Source organism: Cheilinus undulatus, linkage group 23, assembly GCF_018320785.1.
Source record: "Cheilinus undulatus linkage group 23, ASM1832078v1, whole genome shotgun sequence".
Taxonomy (NCBI): domain Eukaryota; kingdom Metazoa; phylum Chordata; class Actinopteri; order Labriformes; family Labridae; genus Cheilinus; species Cheilinus undulatus.
Window position 1 is genome coordinate 27,674,128 of NC_054887.1, and position 12,706 is coordinate 27,686,833.

Below are 12,706 nucleotides of genomic sequence, written 5' to 3' on the forward strand. Positions count from 1 at the left end.
GTCATGGTTTTGACGGTGGTGATGCTCTATGAGCCCTGCAATCGGAGGTGATTTATCTTTCTCAAGGTTTGACGTGAGCAACCCTGATACGCATTGTCGCCCGCGCAGAGATCAAAACGCTGGACACCAGTCAAACAAAAACCCCAAAGGCTGATTTCTCAAGCCGCCCAGAGAAAAAGAAATAAAGAGAGAAGAGCGTCTGTCAGCAGTGTAGCTTTTGCGGACCGTGATGTGGTTGAGTGTGAGGTCTCGGTGACCTGGCCTCACTACAAGAGTGCTGGACGGCAGTACCAGCTTTCGCCTTGACCATATGAGGGAACATGATCCTTAAATCATTTATAATTAGTTCCTTTCCTTTGCCTAGCAAACACATGAAGATAAATAGGTTCCTAGAATTTTCCAAATGGAAATAGTTGGTTTGGAATTAAAAGCTAGAACATGGCCTAAAACATGTATTGTAGTGGTTCACTCTCTCTGTGTCTTTTTCCTCCCATTTCAGCACTTTACTCTTCTCTCTCTGGAACAAACACCATTTCTTCATGAAAATATACATTTATTTCTTTTCACATAACTCATTATACACACAAACAAATGGCCTTGTGTATGATTACAAACTTTAACTACTTTGTGGATGTCTTTATGAGTTGATTATAATCTCATAGCCACTTTGCACAGGCCAAATGTCCTTCCATCTGTTTCTTGCAAGTTTTTCAGACTTTCTTTTGCTCTCTTAAATCTAAGATGTGCTGAGTTTCTCCAAGGCACTGTGCAGGGTCTTCAGCTCCTCTCTCATCTGGCTCAAAGCATTCTGGATCTTGCCAGGCTGATCTAAAACCTCCACGCTGCAGGTAAAAGGGTCGTAGCGAACAGTGAAGGGACGCTTGATTGTTGCAGAATATCTCCTGAGGAAGTGAAAGCATATTATTATTTAAAGAAGCTTTAATTCAGATATGTGATATATTAAAGGAAAAACAGACTATCTATTGTTTCAGGCCATGAAAGACCTTACAAGATAAAAAATGTTTAAACATAGTATTAAATGTGGGGTTTACTATTATAGTTGTACATGTGTTTTTAAGTCACAAATTGAACCTCAGAAGGATTCTGACAAATCAGGACTGTCAGACAGGCTGAATTTCGAGGGGCAATTGGCTGTATTGGTAGTTTGTTCATTCCAAAATTTAGTTCAACTTAAAAAAACTCAAGGTCATTCTTAAACATTATAATGTTCACTGCCCAACTGGCTTACCTCAACTTAGTCTTTGCATCCTCAAAGCTCTCGGACACAAAGTAAACCGGCTGGTATGTCTGGTCCTGGTACGGCTGCACTGCGGTCTCTTCAGGGTTAAACGGCTTGTACTCGGGCTCATTAGACAGAGCGTACTGAATGAAAATGTCACACACTGTCAGGATAAACATCCAGTAAAACATAAATTAAATAAATATGTACATATTTGTATTTGAACACAGGGAACACGCTTACAACAAGCTCTCCATAAGATGACAGGAGTCCAGCACCGTAAGCTTTCACCTCTCCATTCTGCTTACAGAGGCCAAACTCAACCGTGAACCAATATAACTAAAAAGAGAACACAGAGAAAAGGGTAAAACTTAGAGAATTTACCAGGGTTTAACCTTATGTGCAGGAATCTGTTTTAACCACTAGATGGCATTAAAGCGCTGTCATTGTCTTAAGCATTGATCCTTCTTTAAATATACACATAGGTTGCTTCTAAAAAGTATATTTAGGGTTAGAAAACTTGATAAAACCTACTGTTGACAGTTTTTCAATATCTTCATCCGTCGCTCCAAGAGAGGCAAGTCCAATCTCCTAAAATTATACGAAAAATAATGTTTAAGCTAACAAAACCAGATCAAATGTGGAAAATTTCACACCATGTACTGTGCTCTTACCTGGGAAAACTGAGCAAATTCTTTGTCTGCCAGCATCGGAATATGTCCAAGCAGCTCATGACAGCAGTCTCTGTCAGAGTACGTTAAATAGAGTCAGTGTAGAGAAAGCACCTGAATATATGAATGAATAAGCAAGGTCTAAAACTCACGGTTCAGGAGAGTGCATAGGGGCAGAGGAGTGACGGATGTACTGTGTGCACTGAAACACCCTGAAGGCCAAACTGTTGAGGAAGTCTCTGGCTGACAGCAGCCCAGCGACTGGGCGTAGCTGGAAACCAGTTTTCTCTGGAACAAAACAAGACAGAACAAATAATGTAAAAAAAATACCCAAAAAGAAAGTAAGTAAAACAATCAGAGCTCCCAGAGATTCTTAAATGGACTACAATGGGGCAAATATACATTTTCATAGGTACCTGTCTCCTTTGTACTCACAAAGACACCATTTACCTCCGACTCCCTCTCCTCAGTAGGAAGTTAAGAAACTACTACTTCTCATAGTAGTATTTTTAAATCATCAGCAGGTGATACCGATACAACTAAAAAAATTAACAGACAGTCTAGAGAGACAATATGGCAAGTTTCTAACCTGACACGCCAGACAGACATTTTCTTATATCCATTGCATGGGATATATTTCACATTCCTCCCATACAAAGCATTTGGGAACAGCAGGACTTTTAAAAGAATTCTTGGAAGGTGGCTGGATGAATGTTCTGTCACCTTCACTACAGGCCAATCAGAACAACAAGACAAAATGAGGTAGTAGGCATGTGCAGTCATAGTTTATAACTGTGGAGATTGTTGGTGGATAAAACACATTCCAAGGCCAGAAAGGACAAGGAAGTAACCTTTCAGCGTGGCTCTTTGCTCTTGTTTTAAAAAAGAACTAAGGTCACCAGAGCAACAAAAACATATATTTTTTTGTGTATGCTGTAGTACAATATAACCTTTATCAAAATAAAAACCACTTCTCTTAAAACAGAATTATCTTTTTACTTGGAAAGTAATGTCAGGCTTCATAGCTAGGCGATGAAGTGCACAAACATCAGGATGCCAAAAAAATAAAGAAACTGGGGCAACTTTAATGGAAAGGAATTAAATAACTGTGAAAAGAGGCAAAAAGAGCATAATGGACATAAAGTGGTGAAAAATGGGCAAAGAGAGGCCAAAAAGTGGGGGAAAAGTTGCAAGAAAGGGCAAAAAGCATCACAACTGGGTTTAAAGTGGCAAAAATTAGTCAGAAAGGGGCAAAAAACTGTTACAAACGGGTGGAAATCAAAGTTGCAACAATAGGCAAAAAGCTGCACTAATTGGTTGAATGTAAAAATTGGCCAAAATTACACATGGTTCAAAAGGGGAAAAGAAGGGCAAAAAGCAGCAAAGGTTGCTCATGAGGTGCAAAAGGAAATGTCAACAATGCAGGACAAGTAGCAAAATGAGTTAAAAGTGGCAAAAATAAGTTAGAAGGGGCAAAAACAAATGGCAACAACTGGGAACACGCTGCAAAATAGGTTAAAAGGGGTAAAAAAAAGTGGCAAAGAAGGGCAAAATGCAGCAAAAACAAGTTATAAGGGGGAAAAAGAAATGGTAACAATGGGATAAAAGCAAGCAAAATGGGTTAAAAGGGGCAATAAGAGTGGCTAAAAGCTGGCAAAGATGGGCAAAAGAAGGGACAAAAAAACTACGTTACATTTAAAATTGCAAAATATGTCTTGAGTAATATGTAAAAAGCATTACCATATAAAACTGTCATAACAAACATTCTTTGTTATTCATATGTGTCCCTACAGCTAGAAAACACTGTGTTTGCCAAATTATATTACTTCTGGAGGATTTTATTACCTCCACCAAGAAGGTTATATGATCAGCATCGTTTGTTGTTTTGTTTGTTAGCAGCATAAAAGTTATGGATGGATTTTGATTAAATTTTCAGGAAATGTCAGAAATGGCATAAGGAAGAACTGATTAGTAATCTGGATCACCATCTGGATCCAGGAATTTTTTTAAAGGATTCTGTACTATTGGGAGATAGGGCTAATGGCAGAGGTCTGCGCTCTCCGAGGGCTTTTCTAGTTAACCTTGCAAAGCAGATGAATACACCCATTTCCTTGTTTCTCACTGGTGAATCCATCTTGCAAAGCTCCCATCTGAACCGTTTGGGCCCGGTTAGAAAGTGACAGGACCAATCAGCGTCGAGAGACAGTACTTTCAGGCGCGGCAGAGTCATGACGTAAGCAAGCAGCAACAAGAAGCCAGTGCGATTAGACAGAAGACATTAGCCTGAATGCTGCTAAAGTGTACGTTTTATCAGAACTTAATGACATTTCTTCACTGAAAGAAGAACAAAGAACAGCAGTGAGTTGTTTTCTTCTCAAAAACGACAGAAGTCGTGTACTGACATGTCTATAGTCACCATGGTTTGCATTATTCCTCAGTAGCTGCGCACGTGCACCTCAGTCGTGGCTACGTCACGTGTTCTGTTGCTCTGATTGGCCTGTAAAGATGTGATAGACAGAACGTTCATCCAATCACACACCGAGTTTTTTTCAAATCCTCTGCCCTTTCCTAAACGCTTAGTATTGAAGGTTTTCCAGATGGATGTGTGAAACATATCCATCTGGCATGACAGGTTAGAATTTTATGCCTTTAGAAGCAAAAGTTAATCACCAGAAGGCTAGTAAAATATTTACACATGCAATCTTTATGTGTATTAACAAAACAGCTCTTGCCTGACTTCAGGCTGTTCAGAGAGTAGCTGAAAGGCTTCTAACTGGAACTGAGAGAACAGCACATACAACTCCTGTTTCATTCCTCTCTTATCTTCTCTTAAATATCTGAAAGTCATTTTAAGAAGTATTTTTATGATCTTAGTGAGCTCTGTACAACCAGGCTCCTTCCTGGACCCAATTCCTCTTAATGGACCCTAAGCTCATCAGACTCAAGCAAAAATGGGTTAAAAGTTTTAAAAAGAAGTTCTAAGTTTCACATTAGAACTAAAAAAACAGTTTGAGGCCCTTTTCTGCTTTAAAATGAGGGAGCTGTTAGCCAGGACGCTAGCACCAATGCTACTGCTCCAACATGCATGCACTGACGTCATCAATTAATCACAACTGGAGAGGGTCAATTCACTGTTTTTTTTTAGGGGCTCAGTCAACTCTGTGGGCAGGCCTGTTTGAACGCAACTGAATAACTTGTAAATATGTTCTTTTAACAGAAAATACAGAAAATTATACCCCCAGAATTGATTAGTCTAATAACTTCCCAAGCAGGAGAATGGCTGTCCTTTCAATATCAAGGACCTCACAAATGAGTCCTGAATTCCAAAAATTGCTTACAACTGTGAGGTATAGGGTTTCATGAAAAACAATTTAAACCAACTTGCATTAAGCTTACGAACCCGTCATAAAAGTGAAAATGTTTACATTTTTCTCACCTTTTAGGAAAGCAGAAACCTCTTTAAGCTGGGGGATTCGGTCCTCCCCGTAGCCACACTCCCTCTCCAGCTGCTGCAGACTGTCCAGGAACTGCCTGCAGGCCAAACTGGGGTAAATACTCCTCAGCTGCCGGTACACCTCCCTCCTGTTGATACAACACCACATCACTGTTCTTTAATCATCCTCAACTGTGTGTCTGCTTTAATGCAGAAATGTGCTGAGTTTACGCTACCATGTAGCTGTTTCCTCTGCTGTATACTCCACAGTGGGCAAAGAGTCCCCCCTGTGATGAAAACTTGAGTTGTGAGAATATCTGAATGATATTTGTTGCTAAATGGTCAATTTTAAAACATGTGACTCACTGTTTATATCTGAAGGCAAGCTCAGAGATAAAAGCCCGTCTTTTTCTGTACTCTGGGTCCTTGTATCCCTGCAGAAAAAGTAGATTAATCACCTTAAATAAGCTGTTTTTACCCAAAAAGCTGATGTGATATTTTGTAGAAAGTCTGTGAGCACTCACTGGATGTTCTTGGTCCATGTCAGGATCAAATTTGGTTATCAATAAGTTGCATCTGTCGAGGTCTTTCATCTGTCGGGGAAACCAGGGAACTGTGACAAAGGACAATGATTAATCAGTGCTTTTGTAGCTGGCATGGATGCATATTAATAACATCATGATAAGTAATAGGTCTAATAGTAAGGAAAATCAGGCAGATACCTTTTTCGTCTGGGATTAAGCGAACATCGTCAGCCACTCTCTTCAGTGAGTTGATGAAAACGTCGAGGTCTGAGCTGTAAACTTCACACTTCATGAAGAACTCCAACTCAGTCGTGCTGTTCTTTGACTTCCTCCCTGGCCGACTTTCGATGTGGAGAAGTTTAGCTTCAAACGTCTGTGAGGGAAATCAGAAAGGTTTTAGTACCTTGGCAAAGAAGATTTTGCATTCGGAAGATATCCTTGCAGTGAAGTTTTGGGAATTTTTTAAAACCATTTTTATCCTTCACAGCCTTTCAGAAAATAAAATATCAATTCCTTCTCCAATGAATATGAATCAATGAGTAATTTCTCTCGGTGACAATGTAACTTGTAATCATAATTCAGATGTTTCTGACGTTTTGTTTGGAAGTTTAAGTGCTAGGTGATTCATATCAGGGTTTTTTGCCTTTCCTTGAAGACAAAATCTGTGACCACAACACACAGAATATCAAAACAGACCAATCAATAAACACAATCTAAAAAAGCGTTGCATTGAGCTAAAAAACAATCATTAATTATCTTAGAGAATATTTTATTTAATAAACAAAAAAGGTTAATACCACATCAAGCCAGTGCTTCAACACTTGATTCTCAGAAGATCTTTGGTGTTTGAGTCATTCATTTGGTCAAAAAAGTCCACAGAAAAATGCGAAAAGACACAAGAAGAAAAGATAATGGAGGTTCCTTTCTTATCTTATATCAACAAAATGATTGAAAAGTTGATTATGAAAATAAGAGTCAAATACTTATTCATATAAATAGTTTCAGTGGTAGAAGAGGTACTAACACTCTCTATTTTCAAGGAACAAAAGACTAAGTTACATTTAAAATTGCAAAATGTGTCTTAAGTGATATGTTAAAAGCATTATCATAAAAAAAACTGTCATAACAAACATTCTTTGTTATTCATTTGTGTCCCTGCAGCTAGAAAACACTGCATTTGCCAAAGTATATTACTTTGGAGGATTGTATGCCTTTAGAAGCAAAAGTTAATTACCAGAAGGCTAGTTCAATATGTACACATGCAATCTTTATGTGTATTAACAAAACAGCTCTTGCCTGACTTCAGGCTGTTCAGAGAGCAGCTGAAAGGCTTCTAACTGAGCTCACCAGACTCACGACTTTTAGTGGCCCACTGTACCTGTTTGAAAACTTAGGGAGGTTTTCTTTCAGGCCATTGCTCCACAGCTATGGGATGCCGTTTCTCTGTTTTATGCTGTATATAGACTATACAATTCTTTTAAGAAACAGCTAGAAACACATAGATTTAGACACGTTTTTAGTTCAAGTACAGATCTAACAATATCGATACCTGCTTTGATAACACAACAAAAAAAACAGAAATTCAAAGCATCAAATATTTGGAAGTTTCTTGTTTTCCAGTAACAAAATTTCAGCCAAACTCATGCTAACTGTCAAAACTGCACATAAAATACTGAGCTTGCAGTGCTGCAATTCACCTTATTGATGATTAATTAGGCCTGATTTTAGCAATTAATCCCACTTGTCTAGCTTTTTTGCTAACATAATTTTTTTCCAGGCTTTATGCCTTGATTTTGATAGGACAGCTGAAGAGAGATGTGAAACATGGTAAGAGAGAGTGGGGAAACATATGAACCAAACAGCACAGAGTGCGTTGAGGACTGAAGCTTCCGTATATGGGGCGCCTGCTTCACCAGCTGAGCTAAACTGGCATCCAGAAAAACCTTTCTTTTTAAAAATGAAAATCTAAATTTTCTCTTGAGCTTCCTCTGCCACTCCCTTTGGTTGAAAACAACCACGCTGGTTGGAATCACCTCGTCAGAATGAAAAACATTTGGATAATTTGTGCAAAAGCCCGCCTTTACTGTTCAACACATGAATAACAGCACACATGCATTTGAGCAGATGTGCAGTGAAGAGCAGGGGCGACTCTGCTGACTATACTCCCCTCACGCAGACTACTTTATATCTGGGTGCCACATTCGGTACATCTGCAGTCTGATTAAGCATTTTTATTCTCTATATCCACACAAGATTGGATTGGATTAGTCATCAATATCCATTTTCTCTATATTTCTTGCACCCATGTTGCAATATTTATCAGGAAAGAACATTAAAAAATATAGGAAAAATAATCAGAGCATGCAAAGAGCTTGGTTTCACCTTTCATTTCCATTATTTCTATTTATATATAGTCAATTAAGATAACTATTTGGGTTAAAAATTTAGACTAAGCCATCATTTTTATCCCCATTGTCAACTTCATCAGATATTCATCAACTCAGTCAGATGATGATTTTGACGATTTTACAAATAAATGCATCATCCTGTTTCTTTCATTCTGCTTTTTTGTAAAACATCAGCTAATCTATATGCAATGACTAATTTATTTAAAAAGATGAGTTTAAAATTGTTGATATTAAAGATGAAGTAAGAGAATCATGAAAATTTAAAAGAAGTGAAAATAATGCATTTTATTACTAAATATCATGACCAAATACCAGCATTACATAACTGAGAACTTTTCATCTGGAATTAATAAATAGAAATTAAATACATTTAAGTGTATACATAAATATCTTCTTCAAATTAATTAAAACAGAAGTACAAAGTCAAGTTCAGAACAGGTTTTGTCCCTTTTCTCAAGAATCAGGGATATTTATCCTTCATGTTCTTTCGTGCACACATTAGACAGAAAAATACAGACAAAAGATAAAGGTTTACAATTAAATGTGGCACTTAAAGCCTACTGTATAAGTGCGAGAAACAATTTGACATAAAAGATTTTCAGGGGAAATAATTTTTCTAAGTATGACTTAAAAGAGCAAAATGTAGCTGTCACTGCTCTAGAGTTGAATGAGGCAGGGTGTTAACGTGAAGTGAAGGAGGGAAAATGTACAGAAAGTCAACATGGCAAAGCAGAATGGAAAAAGATACATTTTAATGACTATCAACAAAGTAAATGTTTATGGTCAATTATTTGACAATTTTTGAGCAAAAAGAGGCCATGTAAATATTAACTATTACTCAGAGTTTAAACAGAAACTTGGGGAGAAAAGCAAGTTTCTGAATGTAAATATGTATCAATGCAAATTCTTAATAATCTTTGTCAAAAGTGTTTTGCACACAGCACAGCTGGAGGTCTTTCCCAAAGAGAGGAGCTGTCTTTGGAAACCACTGATGCTTTTAACTCCTTTGAACCCTCTTTTTTAACTTGAGGGAGCACTTACACATTTATGAAAGATTTTAACTAAAGCTGTAACAATACATTTAACTCACTCAGTTCATGATGCAATTTGAAAACTTTTTTTTTTTTTTTTTACAGTTTCACTATTTTTACATGAGATTCCAAAATTTAGGGATGGAAATTGATATGACTTTATATTCATGCCATTATTGATAAGTTAAGGCTTTTATTTACTTCACTTGACAAAATGATCCTTCCTTTAAAATGCGACAGACCTTTAATTATTCTGGGGGAATTGTAAAACTGTTAATTACACTAGAAAGAATATTCAACTGTGTATAAGGTTAGGAAATCATTTTAAATGAAAAACTAGGGAATGCAATTTGTGAAGAAATTGCACTGTAATTGCTGCTTACTAAACCAACTGATGCTTTATTGCTAATGTTGAGTATACTGTGGAAAAGCTGCAGCTAAACTTACAGTAAAGAGAACCTTATGCTAAACTGTTGGTAGAGAAGGAAAAGGAAAGAAAAGATAGTAGGGAGGAATATTGAAACACTAGCAGTTAAGAAAAACGAATTAAAAGGGTGAAAAGCAATGAGATATTAAAGGGTAGACACCAAATGTTTGATTTTTGGAAAAGACTTCACATAATTCAAAGTCAGCTTCCAAAAGTCAAATTAGCAATAAAGCTGCTATGTATGTCTTTTTTGCTATTTGGAATTTTTGGCCAAAGATGTAGAATTTTCAAGAAAATGTTTGCCAAATGTTTCATACATGTGAGCACAATGACACAACATAGGCACCAATGCACAGAAACACATTCAACATGACTAATTCATATCTAAAATACATTTCAAATCAAATATTTCTAACCTTTTATAAAATATAATGGTTTTAAAGTGTTGTTACTACGCCATATAGAAGAAGACGGTGCGTCTCAACGGCTGTTTACCTTATAAGGCTTTAATTTGAAATCGACCGTTGGCCCGTTTTACCTGATGGCGCAGTTACAAATAGGACATCTCGACTCTCTCCAGCTCTGATGATTGAAGAAAAAAAATTTCGACATTTTTTAAACGTGAATATTAGATTAGCTTAGAGCAATTTATATAAAATATAGTTAGGTCTTGTGTATAGCTTTTTTATTGGTCAAACTGACCGTTTACCAAAGTTTGCGCATTTTAGCTAACTTAACCGTTCTCCATTAAAGGATGCTTCTATTGAATTTTGTCTCTCACCTCAAATATTTTCCCAGTCTTGAAGAACCCCTCGTTTTTCTCGTTGCTGAGAGCGAACAGGACGCTGACGGTGACCCTGCCATCCTTCTCTTCGAACACGGAGCCGTCCCCATACCGGGAGGGCCCCGGGGAGCCCGCCGAGCTGCCGCTTCGCTCCCGCCGAGTATCCTCTATCAGACTCTGCTTCGTGTCGCTGAACGGAGCCGCCTGCACCGCGCTGTCTGTCTTCATGAGCTCGGCTGGAGGATTTCACTGGAGCAGACGGTATGAGTGTCATGTCTCCTCACCTCAACACAGGTGGTTTATATAGGCTGTCATCTGAGGGGCGCGTGGAGAGCACTTACGCAAACAGCACGTGCGTTTGTCTGCTTTTAGGGGGCCTTTTGTGCGTCATGATGATAGGTTTCTTTACGGGATAAAAATAGAGCTTTTATGGAGAGAAAATAATTCAGTGAAGCACAGATTGCACAAAAAAAATATACATTTGATAAATCAAGGATTTAGTCAACCAAAAGAGGTCACAAAGGTTACATAATTTTTTACTTCATCTTATTTAAGGAAAGAAACGTATTTATGCTAACTGCCAAAATGACTTCTTTAGATTTATGGCTGCAAAAGCATTCAACAAATGGCCTATTATAACTGTACTAAGATCTTCCCCAACACTGACAGAACACAACTGCCTTAAAAACGCCTACAATATTAGTTTCTGTCATAATTTGTTATAAGAAATGCTGGAGGCAGAATACAATTAATCTCCATGTAAACACTATGGCACTGATACATTTGGTGATGTGGGTCTTTAAGATAAGCATGCATGTTTTTCCATGATATTGCAGTAATGTAGGGATCCTGCATTGTTGCTGTCATTTAAAACATTTATTTTAAGGATTCTTTTTTCACATTATTCAGCTACTTTTACATATAAATTGTTTTTCCAATAATAATGGGTAAATCATTCCAAATTTTGCTTTTGACGCCTTGCACCCCATTCAGTGTCGTGTGACCCCCTCTTTGAGAACCACTGTTGTTCTTACTATATTATACAGCCATTTCTCTTAAGTAAAATTCGAGTAAAGTATCCCTTTTCCTATTTACTTTTTACTTTGATTAGCAGTACTTTAATGAGGCTTCTGTCAATGAAAAAGGACACCTTAGGGCAGTGGTTTTCAATGTGGGGGTCTGGACCCCCTTGAGCCTCATGAGACACTCAGAGGGGGTCAACAGATGCCTTCCTAAAAACAAAAAAATAGTTTAAAATTATTTCAAAATTTATATTTTACAAATTTTTCACAAGAATATTTACATAAAACAAGTTACATGTTAAAAAAAATATGGCAGTTTGGTGGGATTTATGCAGAAATTAAAGCAACGTTTTAAAAATCCTTAAAATCGAAGTCTGCACACAACTGATCTTGAATGTGCAAGGCTGTGTTCAACTATGCTTCCACCTCATGGGACACAGTAGGGTCTGCGGTCTCTGGCACCTTTATTGTGGGGGGGGGGGGGACTTCAAAGGTTCAGCACCTTGGTCTGAGGATTGACTCAACCCCAGTCATGCTCTGGATTTCCCTGCATATTACCAGGCTCATGGGAAAAATCATCTATTAAAAGAAATAACAACAAAGTTCACACCCTTAGAGCAGAGTACGGGGTGGATATGGTGAGGGAAACACGGGGCTAGGGTACCGTCTGGGTGGCTAGTAGGTTTCCACAGGCCCCTGGTTGTGTTGTGGATGTCCCAAGGACCTGAAAACCACGAATAATCTCCAGGTGTATCACCAGGGGGGAAAAGGCCTCGACAGGATGCCATGAAGCTCGACCTTGGCTGCTGAGTGACATACTTTTGTGTTGATATGTGTTGGATTTGACTCTGACCACCCCCTCACTCTCTCCAGCTCCAGGTTGTGGCACATCAACCCCATGATGAATCCTTAGCGCCCTCATGGGACACAGTAGGGTCTGCGGTCTCTGGCACCTTTATTGTGGGGGGGGACTTCAAAGGTTCAGCACCTTGGTCTGAGGATTGACTCAACCCCAGTCATGCTCTGGATTTCCCTGCATATTACCAGGCTCATGGGAAAAATCATCTATTAAAAGAAATAACAACAAAGTTCACACCCTTAGAGCAGAGTACGGGGTGGATATGGTGAGGGAAACAAGGGGCTAGGGTACCGTCTGGGTGGCTAGT

At 38.3% G+C, this 12,706-nt stretch overlaps 1 protein-coding gene across 1 annotated transcript; it reads right to left on the reverse strand.

Annotated features, from left to right (window-relative positions):
* Positions 1-557: 557 nt before the first annotated feature.
* Positions 558-10,814, reverse strand: th2 (tyrosine hydroxylase 2). Its single transcript, XM_041780745.1, has 12 exons — positions 10,516-10,814; positions 6,067-6,241; positions 5,869-5,957; positions 5,711-5,778; positions 5,581-5,631; positions 5,348-5,493; positions 2,064-2,199; positions 1,915-1,984; positions 1,775-1,831; positions 1,484-1,579; positions 1,250-1,383; positions 558-902 (listed from the first exon to the last, which is right to left on the reverse strand). Exons 1-12 carry the CDS (start codon positions 10,744-10,746, stop codon positions 737-739), a joined length of 1,419 nt encoding a protein of 472 aa, XP_041636679.1. The 5' UTR covers positions 10,747-10,814; the 3' UTR covers positions 558-736.
* Positions 10,815-12,706: the final 1,892 nt, after the last annotated feature.